This window comes from Monodon monoceros, unplaced genomic scaffold (genome assembly GCF_005190385.1).
Source record: "Monodon monoceros isolate NGI ecotype Baffin Bay Population unplaced genomic scaffold, NGI_Narwhal_1 Super_Scaffold_19, whole genome shotgun sequence".
Taxonomy (NCBI): domain Eukaryota; kingdom Metazoa; phylum Chordata; class Mammalia; order Artiodactyla; family Monodontidae; genus Monodon; species Monodon monoceros.
The window spans coordinates 50,358,104-50,383,432 of record NW_021703775.1 but is presented as its reverse complement, the minus strand read 5'-3'; the positions used below and the strand labels follow the sequence as shown (position 1 = coordinate 50,383,432).

Genomic DNA, 25,329 nt, shown 5'->3' with positions numbered 1-25,329 from the left:
AAATAAATAAATAAATAAATAAATAAATAAATAAATAAATAAATAAATAAAATGTGTATTATGAATAGTTACACACATGAAGAGAGAGCTGCAAAGATTACCACCGAAACACAAATGGGAGTTGTCTCTGGGTGGCTGGCTATTTGATAATTTTTACTTACTTTTTATAATTATTAGTATAGCTTAAATTTTCTAAATAAATATATACTCTCTTTGTGATCAGAGGAAAATTCTCTTCATGTTGGAAAAAGAAAGTATATTTATTTTTTAATACCACAATTGATTTGGGAGAAATCATCTTAATATTTGGAAAAATCCATTAAGATATAGATTCAAAGATGTTTATCATAGCACTGTTTATAATAGTAAAAATAGTACTAAATGATCAATAGTGAATTTTTAAAATAAATTTTGGAATAACTATATAAAGGTTTACTATGAAGCCATTAAAAATTACAACAAAGATGTATCCATCACTAGCTCAGTGACCTTGGAATATTACATGTCCTCTAGGTATGTTTCCTCATCTGTAAAATGGTGATAAAAAGAACACTTATAGTGTTTCCCCTAGCTTATTAGCTATATCCTATTGTCATGGAAAACAAAAAACCTGATGTTTATGAGCTTCCTCTAATATCACAAGCCCCTATTTCAAAACCTACTTTGCTATATGCTTTAAGAAAAAAAAATCTCAAAATCAACATTCAATTTGGCTATCAATCAAGCTAAGAAAATACGAATCTAAGACTACAAAGGCAATGTATATCAAAGTTAAAAATAGGGAATTCCTGAAACTTCTAGGCTCTTAAACTCCTATACATATTCTCAAACCAAGCTTGTTTATTCACCTATACATGTAGAAAAAAATAGTGTTAGAAGATAGAAACAGGCTGATCTGGATGCCTGTGGCGCTGAGACAGGCCCTAATAAATCACCCAGATTACAGTAACAGAGGGAATTGGCATCCCTACTTAACTGAACGATAAAACAATTTAAATATACATACTCGTTAGCTTCATCAGTTTTACCATCACTGTACAATCATCTACTTTGTTGCTTTAAAGAGTTGAAACCAACCTGCCATGGTCTTCCCCAATCGAGTGGAATAGGAAAGGCTCCAAGCCATGTTCCTAGAAAACTAGAAACTGTAGTGATCTGGAGACTATTCTCCCAAATGGATGTAACCCTATAAAACACAAATATATAAATTATTGGTGGTATATATCTTAGCTGCTGGGGAATCAAACAAACAGCATAAATTAACACTATACATATATATATATGTTGTTCATTTAAAATAAGCATCGCAAATTGACACAAATATTTGCCATGAATCATTAACAATCAATTGGTAAGAAGATATGTGTTTTTCAGCTGGAAAGGTAATATATGCACATAGTGAAAATCAAACAATACAAAAGAGTGTCTGCAATGAAAGCTAAGTCCTCCTCTCACCCTTATCATCAACTCTGATTCCTTTTCCCGGAAACAACTGCTATCACCAGCTTATTACATATCCTTCCAGAAATATTTTATACATACACAAATAAACACACAATTTTGTTTAGAATGATATATGCACATCTGCATATATACACACATATATGTATATATCCTTCAAAACAAAACTCAAATGCACCATTTTATAAATCCAGTTTTGCTGTGTGTTTTCCCTTGTTAACAGTTTTACTAGTATTCTATTGTCCAAAGGAAGCAATCACAAAAGATCACATATATGATTCCATTTTTATGAAATGTCCAAAATATGCAAATCTACAGACAGTAAATAGATTAGTGGTTGCTTAGGGCTAGGGGAGGGGGAACAAGGAAGTGGCAGGTAAAGGACATGGAGTTTCTTTGTGAGGTGATGAAAATATTCTAAAACTGACTGTAATGATTGTTGTACATATCTGTGAATATAATAAAAACTATTGAATTGCACACTTTATATAGGTGGCATACATGGTGTTTGAATTATATCTCAATACCGTTTAAAAACCCATCTCCCAGCTATCTCAGTTCCCCTCACGTATATGAGCCACACCTTCCACATCTGTCTTAGCTTTCCAACAACCCTCCTTCATAATAACTTACAAGAGGCAACCCTTCCCACATCTACTTCCAAAAGCAAGTTTCAGGTTTTGTCCAAGGAAAAGTGCCATATTTATTAAAATATTTATGCAATTCTTAACCATTTAACATGTATTAAACTGTCCTGCCATTTTTATTAAGTTCCTACATTTTTTAATGTGTTACTGACGAAGTTTGAGTGTTATGCCCCATCCCATTTTTCTCATAAGTTCTGTGTTTCTTATTGCCCAGTTTTGCATAATGCAAGGATTTTTAGGAATGCATATGCCATCTTATAGCAGAACTGACTATAGAATCAAATGACGGTATCTCCCCCAAGTACACCATTAATGCTATTATCAGAAACAGAATTCAAAGCTGGATAAATCACCAATCCAAACCAATAAGGTTTCAACTGATTTTCACTGTTTAAAAATGTCAAACTAAAATACTAAAAGAAATTAATGCCATTTGGGATACTATGGTAACAATGTGGGAAAAAGTGTTCAGTGTGACACTTGTTTTCTTGAGACTTTATGAACACTAGAAGATGGTTCTGAAGGGGAACAAACAAACATTTCAAAAGGAAAAAGTCAGTAATTTATGGAGCCTAGCTACTCAGCAAGCATCCTCTGCTCCACTTGGGCTGTTCTCTTCCAAATCACACAAAAATACCATGTTCATTTCAGTTTCTATAGTTTTATTCATCCCATAGCGTGGGGTATCTCCCCTTCCCACTTAGTCTTAGCAAATCTCTTACTCCTGATCCAAGTCCTTCATAGATCATCCCCCCATCCAGCTCATTCTTCAGTGGTCTCCTACCCTGCTGAGTTCCTAAAACTCCATTGTTTGAGTTACACAAACTTCGTCTTATGTTTTTGTTCATCTCATCCTTGCCCCTTGAATGTCCAAGATCCTCATGGAGAGAAGCACAGCTAATACCACAGACTCCACACAGAGTTTGCATAACATAGAGCACAGAGTTAAGGGCTCAAGAAGTTTTTGCTGCTGGGTGAAAAACAAGACAAAACCATGGGCACCAAATAACTTTCTAGTTTTCTTAGTTATAACTCAACCATTTCTGATACAAATGATTTCACTGCCTTTCAAGAAGCGAAAATTTTAACTTAACGATGCTGAAAATACATACAGCTGCTAAGGGAATAAAATCCTGTAAAGGGCTTCCCTGGTGGCGCAGTGGTTGAGAGTCCGCCTGCCAATGCAGGGGACACGAGTTCGTGCCCCGGTCCGGGAGGATCCCACTTGCCGTGGAGTGGCTAGGCCCGTGAGCCATGGCCGCTGAGCCTGCGTGTCCAGAGCCTGTGCTCCGCAACGGGAGAGGCCACAGCAGTGAGAGGCCCGCGTACCGCAGAAAAAGAAAAAAAAAAATCCTGTGAAACCTGCACTCAGAGGTCTCATCACAAAAGAGGCTGAACAAGAAACTATAGCTGTTCCAATAAACATTTTTATATGGTGAACCCCAATTCTACATTATAAGATGTATGGAAGCAATTTGATCTGTAGCAATTTTATCACAGTGATAAATTATCCCCAAGGAGGGGTTTTCAGAGTTTTCTTTTGGTAACAGAAACCTTTTATCAAGCAAAAACTAAGTGGAATTCTACCATACAAAAAAAAAAAAGCAGAACTGATCTTGCTAACATGGAGGGAGAGGCCCATAATTCTGCCTGCTTGGGTCTCCCTCAAGTGCATGCCACCCTTCCCTGGCCCCAGTCCCCAGCTGCAGTGGGCCCTTACAGCATCACTGAGAACCATACAGTGCTGAGAAACACGCAAGGAACAATCAGCAAGCTGCCATGAATAGAAAAGTACCTCATTAATTTTTTAAAAAATTTCAAACATCACTAGAATATAAAATTCAAACTTACCCATTTCTACTGAAAACTCTTAGCCATGCTTTGAAGTTTGGTCCTAACAAACATAAACAAGGTACAGTAGTAAAAGTGGACAAAGTAACTGCGAGTAAAAATGTTTCCAACGCCAACCTAGAAAAAAAACACTGTATTAATTTTTTCTGAAGTGTTAAAGGTGCATATACACACACGCACAATCTTTTTTACTTAAATAGATTTGGTATAAAACTATTTTCTTACACTTAGAAAGGTAACATGAGTCTTACCAAAACCATGACTATAAAAAATGTTACTACCAAAATGCAAGCTATAAAAAACAATCTAGCAAATATTTGTCTTTGATGATAGAGTTCAGAAGTGTTAAATGCCATACGATACTGAGACTGACCATTGCAAGAAAACCCATTTCTAGATCATTAATTTTTTCCTCAATAGTCTCTGGAACTTTCTCTGCAATTCGTGGTTCAAATTTAGCTTATATCGGAGCCACTTGGAGAACTAGGTAAATTTGTTTCTGACTAAGGCCTGAGAATTTGCATTTCGATAAAATAATGATGTTGTTGGTTTTAGAACCACAATTGGAGAACCACTGCTCCAGACATTCATTCTACTCTAAAATGGATTACAGAGAACTTATCATTTCCCATTACAAAGGTCTTGTCCTCCCCACTCTAGAATATAATTACCTGTTAATCTAGTATGTGTATATATAACCAGGTATATATATATATATATATATATGTAAAACTATACATATAGCTGTGTGTGTGTGTGTGTGTGTGTGTGTGTGTGTATGTATTGCATCACTCATTTCAACATGATCATTTATCACTGCTAAACTGAACTTTCCCAAACTATAATGGAACATTATATAAGACATATTAATGAATTTGGCTTTCACTAATTCAAAACTGTTCAGTTTTGAAAAGGTGTTGAGTTAAATTTTACCTTTAAACTATAAACATTAGCTTCTACATAATTAAATACAAGAATCTATTGACTTTTCTTAAGAAAACAAACTCTTTTCAAGCACTTCAGAATCACATTTACTATTTATAACTAATTTATATGTATCATTATAGTCAGTTTCCTTAGAGGTTCTAAGGGCCACACACCTATTGGTATATGACAGTTTCTCATCTACCTCCCCCTTTAATCAATTGCATGACAAAAGGCTACGTAATAGGAGCATTTAATGAATTAAGTTATTCCATTGTCTTTTAAAAAAATAACACTACCAAGGGCAATGATGTCAGTATCCTTCCGTGATCCACTGATTAAACACATCATGTTTTTTCTCTAATCACCAATAGAATTAGCACTTGGTTTAATAAACGACTGTTTTAAAATATAGTTGGCTTAAGGTAAAAAATTTCAGACTTACTCTATTAGTGGTGCTCCATATAGAACAAAAATTACATGAAAGGCGAAACAAGACATAAGAAAGTAGATACAGCATTTCAAAAATCTGGTTACCTAAAAAAGAAATGAATAACTTAAAGAATCAAGAGAATGACTAAAGGACAGCAAATGATTTGATTTTATCTACAAATACAACTTAGCCCTATAACGTGTGATACAGCTGAATATTCTTTGGATCTGCTCCTGAAGTCAGATCACATGTTCTTTGCACAGCACTGTAAAAAAGCCACAAGACAAAAATCGATCCCCATGTTCCACTCACCTAACCAACAGCAGAATCAGAAAATGTTTTTGTTTCTATGCTAAGTATTGAACTATGTTGTTAATCAGTATTTATGAAATATTTACCAATAAGTGTGCTAGGATACAAAAAAACACAAACACAGTCCTTCTTGTGTGATGATACACAAAATATTTATAGAAAATAATGATTATAATAATATTTTTTCATTTTAAAACAAAATTCCTAGGAAAACTGGACCAAAAAAAAGCACAATATTAAGTAATTCCCCAAATCATATGATCCACATAAAAAAAGACCTGCATGTCTGCAAATCAGTGTGTGGGACCTACTTGAGTTCGAGCTCAAGAAGATCTAATAATAAAACACACAATGAGTGTTTTAAATCATAGGGCAGTAAATGTGTTTTAAATTACCTAATAAAGAACATACACATAGTACTGAATAATGTTAAGTGAGGACTTTATTAATTTAAATAATAGTCAAGTGTTACACTGTAGTGAATATTCCAGAAAATAGATTCCAATGTCTGAAAACTTCAACTGCTATTTAGTCAAGGAAGGCCAAGCTTGAAACAAGAGCTTATTTTGTAATTTATGAAAAACCCATTGTCTTTCAGAAATGAAAAAGATGAATGAAAATAAACTGAAATGTCTTATAAAATAAGATTTAAAGGTGTGATTGCTATATTTATATATATTGCTATACTGAAGATATATTTATCTTCAATGATGACATGAAACATGACTATATAGGTTCACAATGCTATGATATCCAATTAATACATGGCAAGAATCTATCAAACATTGTAGACAGTCTTCCAGCAAGCAATAGGCTACTGACTAGAAAAAAAAAAAATCAGCTTCTTTATTCACTGTAAATAACCCAATAAGTACTTGACTAATACTTTATTCATCCAGTAATAAAAACATTACCTACATCTAAAAATCAGTTGTCAAGAAATAAGTCTTACCTTGTATGATAATGAACTTCTTTTAGAAGATGCATTTGGTTTCACTACTAAATACAATACTAAATTGACGGCAGTTACAGAAACAGAACAGATGCACAACCATGTCAAGTGTGTTTCCAGTACTGAGAAGTTCTCCAAGAAGAATGATGGAATGAAGATGCTTAGGATAATTGAAAATATGCATAATAGATGGACATACAGTAGTCTCTTGATGTCAGTATCTTTCATGGTGTTTTCTTGAGTGGCTATCTAATGAAAAACAAATTAAGAAAAGAGCATAGGCAATAATGACTTTTTCCATTGTCCTAAATGCTCCAACGTCTAAAAACAAGCCATGAGCCAAAGTCAATTTTCTATGGGCAATAATGTCACAGTGTCAGAATATAGGAAGATGCATATATGTAAAAACTAATAGACTAATATAGTATAAACAGCTCACAGAGCCTGAAAAAGGACAAATTTACTAATTTCTTAAATATTTGTGTCTAGTTTCTGTAAAACTGTCATGTGCAAGGACTAATTAAGCAATTCGGTTTTTTTCTTTTTGCCAAAATCAGAGGTGAAAACAAACAGCATGTGTTAATGATTTGCCCTGTTGGAAATATAAGCTATGCTTTCTAGAAACCCCATAATAAAATTTGGCTGAACTGTTGGCATTTTTATCATTATCGACCCTTGTCTAACATCACAGTAGTTCACATTTTCCAACAAATGCCAAGTAACACCAGGTACACACTGGAATGGTGGCCAGTGTTACCAAGAAGCTTCAAAGAACATTATGCTAAACTAAGGAGTCCCAGTACTGCAAAAATACCAAAATGACAATGTCAGTTACACATGCCAGATTCCAACCAAAAGCAGAGCATGAATGGAAGGTGGAAAAATATTTACGTTCTCTCTCACTCTCTCACTCTCTCTCTCTCTCTCTCTCTCTCTCTCTCTATATATATATATATATATAAAACACGTTATTTTATATATGTATGTATTTACAAATTACCTAACAGATAGCTTATACATAGTATTGACTAATGTTAAGTAAGGACTTTATTAAAGTAGTAGTCCACATGTTACACTGTGGTTAATATTCCAGGAAAAAAAAAATATATATATATGTGTATATTTTATAGACACACACAGAGCGCCCACTGGGGCAAAGGGGCGAATCCACGCCTTATAATAACACTCTCGTTTAATTCACACTGTATTTTTACAAGGCAAACACTTTACGGATAAGGAAACAGGGTAAAACAGATTAGGAAACACTCCAAGGTCCCAAGCTCCCAAGTGCTAAAGCCATTTCAAAACCTAGCCTCTTTGATACAAAGATACGCACTAGGGGGTCGAGAAAAGAATGCATGGCAAGAAAGAAAGGAAATGTTTCTCACAGGTCCTAGCCTCAGCTGAGGGGCTGGGAAGGGAATCCAGAATATAGTCTCTCAATAGACAAACCTTCAGATATTTTTCTGGGCCACCCTCAGAATCGCAACTGACTGAAGCAGATCTGGACCTAAGACAGTGAATGGTACCCAAAGTCGGATGCTTGCTGAATGACTGAATGAATGAACGAACGAATGAAAAGTTGGTCCAGTGTTGCCCCTCCTGAGAAACCAGCCCTGTGTTGGGCCCTGGCGAGCCCAGGAGGACTCTCGTCAGGTGCTTCCTCGGGTGGCCAGCGCCCCGGCCTCCACGGTCTGACCTGGCCCGAGTCCTCAAGCCTTGCAGCGGGAGAGAAGGCTCTTCTGAGCGGCTCCTAGAGGAGCCTTCGCGGGAATCGAGGGACCTTAACCTTCAGTTCCATCCCAAACTGGGTCGCTCCGAACTCTGCCCAAGCCTCAGCCGACGGGAGTGTAGGCAACGAGGGACGAATTGAGAAGCATAATCAAAGAGCACAAGCGTGGAGACCAAGAGAAAAGAAGGGACAGACACAGAATGTCGGATCCGAAAGAGGCCAGTCCATCAGCGCAGCCCCTGGGTCACGCAGGAAGGGCGGCGCTGGAGGGACCGGTAGGCGCGGGCCGGCAGGCACGGCCCGGCCGGGGGCAGATATTCCCGGCCAGTTGGGCAGCTGGCGGAAGTGGCTTGCAGCGCCGGGAGGCTCGCGCACCCCGAGCCTCCGGCTGGGCTTACCTAACTCTCCCGCCCGCGGAAGAGAACGGAGAGTTTCTACCTCCCACCATCAGGTGTAACTCGGGCCCTGTGCCTCGCGCAGGCGCAGGCCTGTGGGGAGGAGGCCCAAGGCCTCACAGCCAATCGCAGGAGTGGAGAGGCGGGCCAAGAAGGCAGCCCCGCCTCCCCACTCGCGTTTATTCCTCCCGCGGCTTTCCAGGTGTTGGATAGGCGGGGCGGAGGGCGGAAGGGCCGGAAGTGTATTTTCGTAACCCGGAAGGGGAGTGCTTCCCTGGCTGTATTGTTAACTTCTTCTAGCTGCCGCTCGTCCTGCGGCTGAGGGAATCGTCGCGGAAAGATGGTGTGCGAAAAATGTGAGTTAAGGAGACTCTTCTGCGGGAGAAGGAGGCTGGGAGAACCTAACTGGAGTTCCCCGGGAACTTTGCGCTTTCCTTGTTTTTCCTTCGGCCACAGGTCCTTGATTCTAGTCTCTGTCCTCCTATACTGCCCTTTGACCATTCCTGCCCTCCCCAACGACCGTATCGTCCTGTATTTGCATTCAGAGTGGTCTCAGTTTTGCACCTCTGTTTATTTCCGTTGCTTCCCATCAACCCCGTTGCTTCCCATCAACTGCTTCGTGACGGGCTTCCTCCCTTCACAGACCCGCCGGGTTGGAATGGATCTTAAAAGTCACTTCCACAGCATCTGGAGTTGATGGATTTAGTAAATAAAAGTACCGGACGCCCAGTTAAATTTGAATTTCAGGAAAACAACAAATAATTTTTAGTGTAAGTATGTCCTATGCAATGTTTGAGACTTGGCTCTGTTTGCTGCTCCTCACTACAGTAAGTGCTTTGTCCCAAAGCACGCACTTTTAGGACATTCTTTACTAAAAAAAAAAAAAAAAAGTATTCATTGTTTATATGAAATTTAAATCTAACTGGGTGTCCTGTATGTTATCTAACAAACCTAAGTCAATATCCCATCCAATGGCTTAAATGCTCTTTGCATGAATGCATAGAGGATTGAGGCACAGGGGTAGGAGAATCTCACCACCTTCAAAGCAGTCTGTGTAGATTTCATTGGCTTTTAGAAAAGTCTTTCCTCCCTATAGTTGCCATCCAGTGATTCTAATGCCAACCCTTGAGATTTAGAAAATATCTTATGATATTTTGATCTCACAAACTGGTTATGTGTTTTAAAAGAGCTGTCATATCCCCAAATCCCTTTTTCCTACAGCTAGGTATGTCTGACTCTTCTGTGACAGTTTCAAGTCCTCTTATCCTGATAATTGTCTAATTAATGTGATCCACTTTGTTTATATCCCTATAGTATATAAAACTTTGAACATAGATGCCCTTGAGTTTGAATCACAGTTTTTATATTAAGTGAAAGAATGACCATGGATGGTTACTTTAATAAATTCTCAGGGTGCAGAGAATAATTTGGGATTTCTATATTTGGAGCCTGGCATTCAGGAGGACCCTCCTCAGTGAGGCCTCAGCTTACCTTTTTAACTGCATTTTCACTAAGCCTTACCCTTTTCACTTCAGCCAAACCAAACAATATTTTGCCCGTATGTACCCTGAGTTTTCAATGCCTTTCCCCAGGATGTGTCCCTTATTCAGTTTACCTTCATCTTCTCTTCTCCTCTTTCTTCACAGTCTCATTGCCACTAATCCTCTCAATTGCCTTCCCCACAAAGCTTCACTGGATTTCCCTAGCCAAGATTATTTCTTCCTCCATGGAATTTCTCCTAGTACTTGAGCTCTCAATTGTCATACTATTTACTTTCCAGCTTATATTTTAGTTGAATAATTCTTAACTTTTTTTTTTTTTTTGGTTCTCTGAGCCCTTTGAGAATGTGATGAAAGCTGTAGACTTAACATAGTTTATTAAAAAATGGATATACAAAAGGTTTGTGTACAATTTAATCTTGTTCATATATTTCCTAAGGTCTACCTGTGAAACTCAGGTTAAGGACTACTATTAGAGAAATCAGTGTGCTATAAATTCCTTGAAATCTAGAGCTTTATCTCATTTGTTTTATTTTTATCTGTACTTTGTACAGTGGCTTATACATCAGAGATGCTTAGTAAATATTTATGGAAAGAATAGATTTGTCAGATTTGTTTAAAGGATCCATGTACAGAGGAAGCCTATTATAAGCCATACTATTATCCACAAATTTTACTGAAGAGTCAGCTCTCCATTGCCCACAGTTAATATCTTAAGTCTCAGTTCACTGGCCCTGACCCCAGCATTAACAGGCTTGTACATGATATGACTGGTGACGCCACTGTGAACTTCAGGCACAATGTAGTGTATTTATTAAATAGTAAACACTAATCTCCCTTACTTTTACTGTCTTGTTCTAACAGGTGAAAAGAAACTTGGTACTGTTATCACTCCAGATACATGGAAAGATGGTGCAAGGAATACCACAGGTATTTTTCCTTTTAGAACATGGAAACTGAATCAGATACTTCTGTGAATAATGTTTTCACTTTTACATTATTTGTAAAATGATATGTTATGTGTACAATGTATTTTATCTGTTAAACATTAAGGAATACTAGATACCCCAACAATTTAATATCTTTTCTATTTAGTTCTCTCAGTGACATGTCAGGGTTCCTAATTTGATAGGCAGGAGATAGCAAAATATTTAAATGATTTTTAAGCAATGAGTATATCACAGTAATTGATTTGATTCAGCTTAATTAGAGTTAGTATTGAAAGCCCCCTCTCCTCACCTGATTTTTATATTCTTGAACAAATTATTTAAATGTTTTCACTTTCATAATCATTAAATACAGTGAAGATGTTTTCAAAGGGAAGAAAAAGAAACATTTTTACTGTATTCAAGATTAATGGCACCAAAGTAGCGGCATCTAGATTTTATATTAGATATATGTAAATATAGATCCATTCCTAAAGTCCTACTTTGAGTTTGAGAAATAAAATGATTGCCTTTTATCCAAATTTTTATTTTCCTAGTAAATAATTGTGTGTTTTTTTTTTAAGTAGTGTCTTTGAAACCTGGCTACTAAATGAAATTTTTTAAAATTTTGATATAGGCTAGTCTGTTGGTAGGAGGTCACAAAATGAACTTTCTAACTAATTGTTAAATGTTTCATGTATGTGTTAATGTGTGAAATGTGTAGACATAACACACTGAAATGCATGTATATTTCAATGCAGAAAGTGGTGGAAGAAAGCTGAATGAAAATAAAGCTTTGACCTCAAAAAAAGCAAGGTAGGTATAAGAGCATCTATAAAGCAGTCATTAATTTCCACTCTTTTTAATATTAAGTGTATTGGAGTGAATTTGTTTTGCCTCATTCTGTTGTGATAAAACATAGTTAGATAGTTCCAAGCATGCATAACCAAGCTGTCTGTTATAACCTGCTGATTTCACCCTGTTCATTTTCACTGTATCAATATATAAAGATATCATACATTATTTTTATAATTTCACCAGAAAGCGTGACTTATTTTTTCTAGTTCTTAATTTTCCTGCAAATCAGAGGCCGCAGAGAAATGTGGACAGGTCATGAGCGCTGGAGTCAGACCTAAATTTGAATCTAGATTTTGTTACTGTCTAGCTCTGTAACCTTAAGCAAGTTAAACCAGTTCTAAACTTTTCTGAACACTACTTTTTAACCTAGGAATAGGGATAAAAATGTCTCCCACCATAAAAACAATTTTTGACACCATACTCTATTATATCCAGTCTTAAAAATTCCATGAATCCTTCCAGCTGCCGTCCCATTTCCTTGCTTCCTTTTACAGAAAAAGTTTTCAAAACCCTTATCTAGATAGTACTTTCTCAGTGTCCTTAAGTTCTATTTACTCCTTCAGCCGCTGTAATTAGGCCTCCAGCTCCACCACACTCCTAAACCTACTCTTGTCAAGATCACACGTGATCTTTAAAACTGATGGCTACTTCTCTGTTCTTACCTTATTTAAACTTTCGAAAACTCTCTTTTTTGCAACACTTTATTCTCTTCGCTTTGAGATACCACACTCTCCTTTCCTCTTAACTCACTAACTGTTCCTTCTCAATTGAGTGCTCCTGGTCTCAATCCTAGACTTTTTTTTTTTCTATTTATAAATTTATGATCTCTCCTCAAGTGACTTTAGTCCAATGGCTTTAAATTCAAAGTGTATGTTAATGAATTCCACATGTATATCTCAGTCCTGACTTTTCTGAGCTCCAAACATATATCCAGTTGCCTCCTTGACTTTTCCAATTTGATGTCTGACAGGCAACCTCTTTTTCCTTCAGTCGACTCATAGTCTTCTCATCATTGCTCTATGGTCCAATCTAGCTGTGCAAAACTGGAATCCCTAACTGATTTCTTAATTTCCCTCACTTCCCATATCCACCAGCGAGCTCTTTGGCTCTACTACCAAAATGTAGCCTGAATACACCTGCTTCTGTTCATCTCACTGCTATTACCCTCTTCTAAACCATCACAGTTTCTTACTTGGGTATTGTAATAACTTTCTGTCTCCCTGTTTCCTCTCTGGTTCCCTATAGTTAGTTCTCATAATAACCAGGGTGGTCCTTTAAAGGGCATGTAACTCCTTTGCTCAAAACCTTGCATTGGTTTTCATTTTACATTGAATAAAAGCTAGGTCCCATACCATGTTCTTACAGGGTCCTCTGTGATCTGGCCCCTCCTGCCTCTTTGACTTCCTATTGTGCCAACTCCTGCATCAGATATGCCAAGCCCACTCCCATTGGAAGAGGTTTGTGCTTACTACTCCCTCTTCCTAGAATGCATCGCTAAGAGCTTAACATAGCTGGCTCTTTCTTGTTACTTGGGTCTTAGCTGAAATGTCATCTCCTCAGAGAGGGTCCCTAACCAGCACCTAAACTAATGTCTTCCTTCCTTCCCCTCATGTCCACCACAGTATCCTCTCTGAATTTTCTCTACAGCAGGTATTACTATCTTAAAAGTGTGGTTGTTTTCTTATTATCTGTCTCCTCTCACTAGAATGTCAGCTTGATGAGGGCAGAGGCTTTGTCAAGTTCATCTTTGGTATTTAATAATAATAATAAGGCTTTTAATACGTAAAGTGCCCAACACATAAAGGTGCTTATTAAATAATGGGTATAAAATAGCATGATAGACTTAAACTTCAATGCATTGTCACATTATGTATTGTTGACTGACTTATCGATGTCTTCTAAGACCACGCAGTTATTATTGACCAAGTTGTTATGTTTTACAGAGTGTATAGTTTTAGGTACTTCCAGTTCCTTTATGCTCCCAAACTTACTTCAGTGTCATTAATAAGTAGCTATTACTTTTGGGTATTTTAAGTACCTCACTTTGGAAAGTGTACGTAAGATTTCTGAGACATTAAAATGTACATTTTAGAATAAAATATGGTTTTAAGAAAAAGCAATCTCTAGACATGTAGGTCCAAACAAATTGAGCTTATTATTAAAAGGAAGAATAGTGTCCACTCTTAACTTCTCTTGTGGGAAGTAAAGTGACATTCTTTTGGATTTGGAAAAATTAACCTTTAAAAATGAGCTGTTGTATCATACCCAAGAGAAGAAACCAGGTCTAGGACAGTGTTGGTATTCAGTATATGAGTACGGTTACAAAAAGTTATTGCCAATTTAATGGAAGTATTTCCTCTAAAGTTATTTTGCCCTCCAGTCACTGTAAGGTCACATTTTTTTTAGTAGAAACTTTTTTATCCAAAGGGATTGCATCAGTTAATTGAAAATGTCAGTTAAAGTGGGCAATCATTAAAAGATACACATACCTTATTTTAAGTCAAAGCACATAACTGTACATGCTTTCATCAGTCATTTGGCATTGAGACAAGGCTTTTTGAATATGAGTCTACTTTATAATTTTCCTTACATTAATCATAACCAGAATATATATTTCCAGTATCTTTAAGGTAGAGCAAGAACTGACACTTGTAAGGTGCCAAGTCCTTCCACTTAGGATTTTTCCTCAATTTTTAAGTTTTCTTACCCATGCCTAATTCCATAGCAGTTTTAATGATTCACACTTACCTGGTCATCCTAAAGTATTCGTTTAGTTTTTAATATAATCAATCACTCTTTGTGTACTCTCATTACATGAGTTTCCTTAATATTATATCACATGAATAGATTGACAAATACAACTGTTATAAACAGGTTTGGGATTACATACAGCTGACTCTTTACAAGCATACAGCTTACATGGAAGGGGCAGAAGTGTGGAGACATATTAAGAGAGTAGCCAGTTAGAAGAGTGCTATGCCTATCAATTGTAGAACTTGATAGAGGGAACAGAGAGCATGAATTAATCACATTTGTTACTTAAGTGAGGTTATTTAAGAGTATTTCTATTGTATTGTACATTTTTCTTTCTTTAAAAAAAAATCTCTAGATTTGATCCATATGGAAAGAATAAGTTCTCCACTTGCAGAATTTGTAAAAGTTCTGTGCACCAGCCAGGTTCTCATTACTGCCAGGGCTGTGCCTACAAAAAGGGTAAGTTTCCTTTAATACCATTTTTGAATTCATATCAAACCTACTTCTTTTGATACTGATTTGGATAACATAGTGAAGGAGTAGCCCTTCATAAATTAGTCAAATGCTTTTTTTTCTAAGGCAAAATAAACTTAGAACTTGTCATAGTTAAAAGTATATATTCTTTTTTTCTTTTCTGATGCTGTTAAATTATGTTTTAAGCTTCAGGAGTGACTTAAATAAGCCAAATCATTTGTATTTGTTAGCTAGTAGATTAGTATTATTAGTTGTTATTAAGATTTGATTACTTACATGAGTTTTTTGTTTGTTTGTTTTAGGCATCTGCTCTATGTGTGGAAAAAAGGTTTTGGATACCAAAAACTACAAGCAAACGTCTGTCTAGATGTATTGAAGTTTCTGGCTTTCCGTATGATTTTACTTTTTGCTTGAATTTTCAAGGCATAATATAGATGTTAAAGTTACAAAATAACATGTCTTAAGACAAGTTTAAACCAGGGAAGTAGATTGGTATTCATTTTTGTGCTCTCAAGAAGTTCTGAACAGCAGCAGTGTAACTAGTTTTTGCCTTAAGTTTTTATTTTCCTTACAAACATCTGAACTGGGATAAGTGACAAATTTAACGAAAAATATTTTCCCAGTTCTGTATGCACTTTTTATTTATCATTACTCATGTAATTTTTATTATCCTTTCCCTCTACTTTATAGATATTGCAAAAGTGTGAGAAGGAGGTTATTGATATTTGGCTTTGAACTTGGCATCCAGATTTGGAATTTTTCCCTCATTCCCTTTTGGTTGCATAGTTCTTAGGATCAGCAGTCCCTTAATTAATTGCAGCTTCATAAGGCATTTAAATATCTGAGATCATTATTGCTAAATAGTTCCTTAAGTAATTAGCCCAGGCCCAAATCAAACAAAAGTTGTATTTATGTTATTTTTTATTTGTTCTTGAAGCCAAAGTGCCAATACCTTTCATATGAGAATGGGAATGCAAGGAACACTCCACACAAATCCAAATGAATACACTGGATTTCAGAAAAACACACATTACACATATTACCTTGAATTCAGACCATCATGAAAGCCAGGAGAACAGTGTGCATCCATGATGATGTGTAACGAATGAATCACCATTCCTTGGGAAAGCGCTTTGAAGCAGAAACCAAACTTCTTTTTAACCTCCTCCTCTTCTCCTTCCCCCACCAAAAATAAATAGACTAAGCAAGCATTTTGACTCTTTTTTTTTAATATATATATATAATATAGACTGCTGAAAGACTACTTTGAGGTTTCTTTTTCTTTTTAATTGAAGTAAAGTTGATTTACAATGTTGTGTTAATTTCTGCTGTACAACAAAGTGATTCAGTTATACATATATATACCTTCTTTTAAAAATTCTTTTCCTTTATGGTTTATCACAAGATATTGAATGCAGTTCCCTGTGCTATGCAGTAGGACCTTGTTGTTTATCCATTCTATATATAATGGTTTGCATCTGCTAACCCCAAAATCCCAATCCATTGCCCTCCCCACCCCACCCACATTGTTTCTGTTTCTTAGATAGGCTCGTTTGTGTCATATTTTAGATTCTACATATGAGTGATATATGGTATTTGTCTTTCTCTTTCTGATTTATTTCTCTTAGTATGATAATCTCTAAGTCCATCCATGTTGCTGCAAATGGCATTATTTCATTCTTTTTTGTGGCTGAGTAATATTCCATTGTATATATGTACCACATCGTTTTTATCCATTCATCTGTCAATGGACATTTAAGTTGTTTCCATGTCTTGGCTATTGTGAATAGTGCTGCTATGAGCATGGGGTGCATGTATCTTTTTGAATTGTAGTTTTGTCTGGATATATGCCCAGGAGTGGAATTGCTAGATCATATAATAGTTCAATTTTTAGTTTTTTGAGGAACCTTTATATTGTTTTCCATAGTGGCTGCACCAACTTACATTCCCACCAACAGTGTAGGAGGGTTGCCTTTTCTCCACATTCTCTCCAGCATTTGTTATTTGTAGACTTTTTAAATGATGGCCATTCTGACCGGTGTGAGGTGGTACTTCATCATAGTTTTGATTTGCATTTCTCTAATAATTAGTGATGTTGAGCACCTTTTCTTGTGACTGTTGGCTATCTGTGTGTTTTCTTTGGAGAAATGTCTTTTTAGGGTTTCTGCCCATTTTTTGATTGGGTTGTTTGTTTTTTGGTTATGGAGTTATATAAGCTGTTTGTACGTTTTGGAAATTAAGCCCTTGTTGGTCATGTCATTTGTATTCTCTCCGAGTCTGTAGGTTGTCCTTTTAATTTTGTTTATGGTTTCCTTTGTTGTACAAAAGCTTGTAAGTTTGATTAGGTACCGTTTGTTTATTTTTGCTTTTATTTCTATTGTTTTGGGAGACTGACCTTAGAAAACATTGGTACGATTTATGTCACAGAATGTTTTGCCTATGTTCTCTTCTAGGAGTTTTATAGTATCATATTTTATATTTAAGTGTTTAAGCCATTTTGAGTTTATTTTTGTGTATGATGAGAGGGTGTGTTCTAACTTCATTGATTTACCTGTGGCTATCCAACTTTCCCAACACCACTTGCTGAAGAGACCGTCTTTTTTCCATTGTATATTCTTGCCTCCTTTGTTGAAGATTAATTGACCGTAGGTGTGTGGGTTTATTTCTGGGCTCTGTATTCACTTTGAGGTTTCAGACAAAGATTTTTCTTATGCTGCCTTCAGAGGTACAGGACTTCTGCTTTTGAAACCTGCAGCTTACTGTGGAACACCAAAAAAGTATTCCTTATTGCCAAGTGCAATATAGATACATAACACTATAAAATGGAAGAATAGGGTAACATGATGATATATATGGTATAGATATCACATTTTTATTTGTTTTAAAATACTATGGAAAGTATTTAAAGTTTTAACTGTTTAATTTATCTATAAGGTTTTTTTCCCTAGGATACATTCTTATTCTTACCCAGAAAAATCATAAGGGTAATGCAAAATATAATAAATAACAACAGCTCTGAGGGCAGGAAGTATCTTCTCATGCTTTAATTGGGGATTTTAAACTAAAATCAATACAAGGGACCCATAATAGGACCTGGTTAAGAGAGTGACCCAGATCCATCAACAGCTGGGTTGGTCAACTTTGGGAAACTACATTTCTCGTGTATCAGCTGGGATCTGGACTTCCCCAACTCATATTTCATATTCATGCCTTGACTAGCCTTCTTCTGTAAATGATCCAACAGCCAGACTGAGGTTCTCCTATGAAGATATTTGTCAGTATTATACCTCAGAATAGTTTAAGTATTATAAACCTTCATATTGCTGAAATAACAATATGACTCCCATAAATTGAATAGAAGAAGTTATTAAATGAGGAAGAAATTCCCAAAATAAAACATGAACATAAAGTAGTTTTTAAAAAGAAGACATAAAAACAGAATAGATAACATTAATATGACAGGATTAAGATCAAACATAGCTTTTATTAGAGTAAATTAAAAAAAATTTTTAAAAATTTTTTAAAAATCTCAGATTGTATTTAATATGTGTATATGTCAGAAACAACTTAAATTCCAACAAGAACACTTCTTAAGTTCATTCATTCATTAAAATATGCAGCCATCAAAGTGGTACAGGAATTACATATATGTCCAGAAGTTTATATATACAGATAGAAGACATCTGAAAGCTACTAGTACTGTTTTTCTCTTTGGGGTGGAACTAAGGGTTGAGAAAAGAAAGACAACCCTTTACAGCCTCATGCCAACTACCTAATACTTTTTAGCTTCTAGTTCCCTTAGCTGGGGGAACAGGAGAGTACTAATAATTTTAGTATCTTAGAAATATATATTTACATACAGATATGTATATATATTTTTTGAGAATTTCAAGCAGAAGAAATATATACATTGTTCTGCATTTCAACTTCTTAATGTTTCTCCTATTTACCATTTTCTCTCTATCTCTTGTTACATGTTTTTGGTCTTGATCACATGATGAATACGCTGCAGACATCATACCCTTTAATACTACATATGTACTTCACAAGAACAAACATACTAAGTTTGGTTATCCAATTCAGGAATTTAATATTGATATAATACTTTCATCTAATCTATAGTCCCTATTCCAATTTAATTTGCTGTTCCATTGGTAATTTTTGTTTTCAGCTACAGGGTGTAGTCCAGAATCATATGTTAGATTATCATGACTCTAATCTGGACCAGTTCTTCAGCCTTTTTTTATCTTTTATAGTATTGATTTATTTGAAGAATACAGGACAGTTAAAGTATAGATGATCCTTCTTTTTGGGTTTTTCTGATTCTTCCTTATGTTTAGATTTGGGTTATGCAATATGGGCTGAAATACTATGAGTGATATGTCCTCCCAGGGTCACATCCAGACTTCCAGAATGTCCCATTGCCTATTATTGGTGATGTTAATTTGATCACTTGGGTAAGAAGTTGTCCAGTTTCTCCACTGTATAGTTCCCATTTTTTTCTTTTGTGATTAGATAATTTGTGAGGAGAAAGCTTGAGACCAGGTTGATTGATACTCTGTTCCTCATCAAACTTTCCCCTCCTAGATTTAGCATCTTTTGATAATTCTTGTCTGAATAAATTTTTACTGTGCTGTTTACAAAATTGATTTTTCTAACACATTATTCTTTCTGTATTAATTAATTGTCATTCTGCTCTAAGGAAAAGGTTTCCCTTTATCTATTTATCATGAGTATAGAATAAGTGCTTTTTTTCTGACCATTTGAGTGTTAGTTACAGATAATTCCTCTTTACCCCAAATATTTAAGTGTGTATTTTCTAAGAACAGGGATATTTTCTTCCATAACCACAGCACAATTATCAAAATCAGAAAATTAGCATTAATATAATACATTATCTAATATTTTCCATATTTCACTAGTTGTTCCAGTAATGGCCTTTGTTGGGGGGAAAAAATAGTCTAGGATCCAGTCCAGGATAACACATTACATTTAGTTGTCAAGTCTCTAGTCTCCTTCTGTCTGGAACAGTTCTTCAACCTGTCTTTCAAAAATGTCAAGGTCATGAAAAACATATACCAGTTATTTTATAGTGTCCCTTAATTTGACGTTTTCTGATGTTTGTTTATGATTAGATTGAGATTATGCATTTTTGACAGGAATATCATAGAAGTGATGCTGTGTCCTTTTCAGTGCATCATATCCTGATACCAGTTGTCCCATCACAAGCTGTTAATTTTGATCACTTGTTTTAGGTGGTATCTGTTAGATCTTTCTGCTGTAAAGATTCTTAATTTTTTCTTTTAAATTAACAAGCATTTTGTGGGGAGATACTTAGAGACTGTAAATATTCTGTTTCTCAGCAAATTTTCATACACTAAGTTTAGCATCCAGTGATGTTTCTTGGCTGAGTTAATTGCTACTCTGATGGCTGCCAAATTGTGGTTTTCCAATTCTGTCACTCCTTCTACATTTACTAGTTGGCATTCTACTGTAAGGAAAAGACTTCTCTTTCTCACTTATATTAGTATGAACTCATAAATTCCTATCTTATTCAGTCTGTTACTCTCATTTGTTTTAATGTCAAATTGCCCCATATTTGGCCAGTGGGAGACCTTTTAGGCTGGCTTCTGGGTCTTCTTGACATGTTTTTATCATTCTTTGAGAAATTTCTTACTTTTCAGCACAAAATGTTCCAAGTTTATCTTGTTTTTTTCCCTCCACCCTATCCCTGGAATCAGCTATTTCTTCAAAGATCCTTAGTTTCTTTTAGTAGAGAATGGTGTTTAGAAACTAAGATCTGGGCCTGCTGGGTGTCATTGTTTCTAGGCCCCTTCAACAGAAAGAACTAGGAAACATATATTAAAAATCACCAGTTTTTCTGATATCTCCATTTCCAATCCAACCCCACAGGGTTCTTCCTTGTCTTTACCCATTCCATATTTGTACCTTCTTCCACAGTGAGATCCCAGGCCTCCAGCATCATTATTTGCAGAACTCTGATTTTTCTTTTTTTTTTTTTTTTTTTTTTTTTTTTAACTTTTGGTTGCACCAAGTGGCATGCAGGCTCTTAGTTCCTGGACCAGGGATCAAACCCGAGCCCCCTGCAGTGGAAGCGTGGAGTCTTTAACCACTGGACTGCCAGGGAGGTCCCCAGAACTCTGAATTTTTTAATACTAGTCATGTGTTTTGTAATTAAAAATAGTTTTAAGTTTTTAAAAAATCTAAGCAAGTAGGAGAATTATACATGTAAATGTCATTCATTAGTCTGTTACTACAGAAAAAAAGTTTGGGAACTTTTGTGCATGTGCTGCCTCCCAGATAAATTTGGTAAGTGAATAAATGGTAGTAAATACTTGTTTCGAATCAGCTAACATTTATTGGATCTATAATACATTCACATCCCTAATCAGACTACTGTTATTGGTTCCAACTTTTTTGCTCATAAGCAAGAACTTGATAAACAACCCATCAAATTAATGTAAAATTGTAAAAGTAAGGGGTGATGATAGACACAAAGAAAATATATTGAAAGAATATAAAGAGAGAGACTGGTTCAAAAACAACAATTCTAGCAAAAAAAAAAAAAGAATAGGAACTAGACTAAGGTGATACTAGGAGAATCGAAATGAAGGGACAGATTTGAAAGACCTGATATAAGATTTGACAGCCTTGTTGACTAAATGAGGAAATCAGAAGTTGAGTCACAGTGGGTCTCATTTAGATGTTGTAATAGTATTGGTTCTCCACCAGAGGGCAATGGTGTTTTTTCTTGGTTTTTAATTTTCCATCATGCTAAAAGATTTGCAGTTTTAGCAACTTGAAGATCAAATAGATGGACGTAAATCTCCAACAACATTGTGAACAAGATATCCAGAGAAACTTAACCATACAATAAAAATCCTGGAAAATATTTACATATATACATATGCATATAAGTATATAAAATTTGTACATATGTATGATTTTAAAATATAGAGTTGATTAAACTGGCGAGAAAGTGATGATGATCCTCAGAGGCCAGAAACAAAGGGAAAGTGCAAGTCCAAAGTGTAAACTAGCACCAAAGCCAGTACTTGCCTTCAAGAATATCTTCCAATCTCGCAGTGCCTAAAGCCTACATCTTAAAGCATCACGTGCATGGAAGACAAAGCCTTGGACTTGAGCAAGGTGGGAAGGTTAGATAAGAGACATGTGCATTAAGCATGGAGCCCTACAAGGCAATGATTTCAGTGGATTTACTTTAAAACCCCACTTATACACAAAAAGGCAGTAGGAATACGTTCTTATGGCCTTAGCCCTGGGAGGACCAGGGGAAGAAAATTAAAATCTCTCCAGAGACTTTAGCACAAAGATCCAGAGATAGAAAATATGAAGTAGAAATTGAGACATGAGAGGTAGAGGCAAAAGGTCTGACCTACATCCAAAAGAGACATGTTTAAACTTTTTTTATAATAAATAGTTTTTTAAGAACAGGAATGAAAGAGACTTTTTTTAGGCAAGCGAGTTTAAACCAGCAGATCCTCAGTAGAGGACATTCCAAAGGCATACTTCAGGAAGAAGAAAATGAGCTCAAAAATGAATGAAATGTAAGAAAGAATGATCAGTCCCAGAAAATGGTAAATATGCAGGTAACTGTAGACAAACATTGATTATGTAACAAGATAATATCTAATTTGTGGAGTTCATAAGAACTAAAATACTAGGAAATATTAAAATATAGTTGATCAGGTTAAGTACTTAAGAAGAAAAAGATATTGACAAACTTTCAACTTGTCAAGTTAAAAAATACATGTTAAAATTTCTTAAATAACAAAGAATAAAATAAAGAGCATATTTTGCAAACCAGAGGTATTATATGGAATGAGAGAAAATATATTAATCCAAAAGAAGTCAAAAAAGGAGGGGGTGGGGGGGAAGGCATTTAGAAGGGACAAAGTAAGATGAAGGCAATCAATTCAAATATCTCTATTCACAGCTGATGTGAATATACTAAATTTTCCAGTTAAACAAATATTGTCACTTTTTTTTTAAAGTTCCAGCCAAATGCTTAAGTGTGTTTATAGTAAAAGGATGGGAAAGTATATCAGGCAGACACTAACTAAAATAAAACTGGTGTGGCTATATTAATGTAGAAAAAGTAAGTCTTAAGGCAAAAAGCATTACTAGAGGGAAGAAAGACCATTACATACTGATAAAAAGTTCAAGTTTCCAAGAAGATAAAACAATTCTAAGTTATATACTGCTAACGATATAGCTTCAAAATACATAAAACAAAAATTGACAGAAGTGTTCTAGTGAAAGATTTTACGCACTTTTTGCACTAATTCATGAAACAAGCAGACAAGCCTCTTAGATAGCCTCATCCACCAGAGGGCAGACAGCAGAAGCAAGAAGAACTACAATCCTGCAGCGTGTGGAACAAAAACCACATTCACAGAAAGACAAGATGTAAAGGCAGAGGGCTATGTACCAGATGAAGGAACAAGATAAAAGCCCAGAAAAACAACTAAATGAAGTGGAGATAGGAAACCTTCCAGAAAAAGAATTGAGAATAATGATAGTGAAGATGATCCAGGACCTTGGAAAAAGAATGGAGGCAAAGATCGAGAAGATGCAAGAAATGTTTAACAAAACCTAGAAGAATTAAAGAACAAACAGAGATGAACAATACAATAACTGAAATGAAAAATACACTAGAAGGAATCAATAGCAGAATAACTGAGGCAGAAGAACAGATAAGTGACCTGGAAGACAGAATGGTGAAATTCACTGCTGCAGAACAGAATAAAGAAAAAAAAAGAAAAGAAATGAAGACAGCCTAAGAGACCTCTGGGACAACATTAAACGCAACAACATTCGCATTATAGGGGTCCCAGAAGAAGAAGAGAGAGAGAAAGGACCTGAGAAAATATTTGAAGAGATTATAGTCAAAAACTTCCCTAACATGGGAAAGGAAATAGCCACCCAAGTCCAGGAAGTGCAGAGAGTCCCATACAGGATAAACCAAGGAGAAACACGCCGAGACACATAGTAAACAAATTGGCAAAAATTAAAGACAAAGAAAAATTATTGAAAGCAGCAAGGGAAAAATGACAAATAACATACAAGGGAACTCCCGTAAGGTTAACAGCTGATTTCTCAGCAGAAACTCCACAAGCCAGAAGGAAGTGGCATGATATACTTAAAGTGATGAAAGGGAAGAACCTACAACCAAGATTACTCTAGCCTGCAAGGATCTCATTCAGATTCAATGGAGAAATCAAAAGCTTTACAGACAAGCAAAAGCTAAGCGAATTCAGCACCACCAAACCAGCTATACAACAAATGCTAAAGGAACTTCTCTAAGTGGGAAACATGAGAAGAAAAGGACCTACAAAAACAAACCCAAAACAATTAAGAAAGTGGTCATAGGAGTATACATATTGATAATTACCTTAAACGTGAATGGATTAAATGCTTCAACCAAAAGACCCAGGCTTGCTGAATGAATACAAAAACAAGACCCATATATATGCTGTGTACAAGAGACCCACTTCAGACCTAGAGACACATACAGACTGAAAGTGAGGGGGTGGAAAAAGATATTCCATGCAAATGGAAATCAAACGAAAGCTGGAGTAGCAATACTCATATCAGATAAACTAGACTTTAAAATAAAGAATGTTATAAGAGACAAGGAAGGACACTACATAATGATCAAGGGATCAATCCAAGAAGAAGATATAACAATTATAAATATATATGCACCCAACATAGGAGCACCTCAATACATAAGGCAACTGCTAACAGCTGTAAAATAGGAATCGACAGTAACACAATAATAGTGGGGGGCTTTAACACCTCACTTACAGCAATGGACAGATCATGCAAAAGGAAAATAAGTAAGGAAACAGAAGCTTTAAATGACAATAGACCAGATTTAATTGATATTTATAGGACATTCCATCCAAAAACAGCAGATTACACTTTCTTCTCAAGTGCGCACGGAACATTCTCCAGGATAGATCACATCTTGGGTCACAAATCAAGCCTCAGAAAATTTAAATCGTATCAAGCATCTTTTCTGATCACAACGCTGTGAGATTAGAAATGAATTACAGGGGAAAAA

The 25,329-nt window shown here is 35.7% G+C and overlaps 2 protein-coding genes across 3 annotated transcripts in view; one reads left to right on the top strand and one right to left on the bottom strand.

Moving 5' to 3' along the window:
• Positions 1 to 8,885, bottom strand: part of PIGF (phosphatidylinositol glycan anchor biosynthesis class F) — a 24,294-nt gene extending 15,409 nt beyond the window's left edge. The window contains exons 1-5 of the mRNA XM_029231449.1: positions 8,711 to 8,885; positions 6,581 to 6,829; positions 5,329 to 5,420; positions 3,960 to 4,076; positions 1,078 to 1,186 (exon numbers count right to left, since the gene is read on the bottom strand). Of these exons, the coding sequence (XP_029087282.1) occupies positions 1,078 to 1,186; positions 3,960 to 4,076; positions 5,329 to 5,420; positions 6,581 to 6,808 (546 nt within the window). The 5' untranslated portion in view covers positions 6,809 to 6,829; positions 8,711 to 8,885. The remainder of the gene's footprint in view (positions 1 to 1,077; positions 1,187 to 3,959; positions 4,077 to 5,328; positions 5,421 to 6,580; positions 6,830 to 8,710) is intronic.
• An 85-nt stretch (positions 8,886 to 8,970) lies between these two features.
• The window catches only part of CRIPT (CXXC repeat containing interactor of PDZ3 domain), a 91,857-nt gene continuing 75,498 nt past the window's right edge, over positions 8,971 to 25,329 (top strand). Inside the window, exons 1-5 of one of the 2 annotated variants that reach the window (XR_003794846.1) lie at positions 8,971 to 9,063; positions 11,071 to 11,136; positions 11,894 to 11,948; positions 15,100 to 15,203; positions 15,521 to 15,609. Coding sequence is in view for 1 of the 2 variants with exons in the window: in XM_029231584.1 (XP_029087417.1) it covers positions 9,048 to 9,063; positions 11,071 to 11,136; positions 11,894 to 11,948; positions 15,100 to 15,203; positions 15,521 to 15,585 (306 nt within the window). In the remaining variant the exon portion in view is untranslated. Of the gene's footprint in view, positions 9,064 to 11,070; positions 11,137 to 11,893; positions 11,949 to 15,099; positions 15,204 to 15,520; positions 16,430 to 25,329 lie in introns of those variants that run through there. The other variant, XM_029231584.1, reaches the window with a different exon arrangement.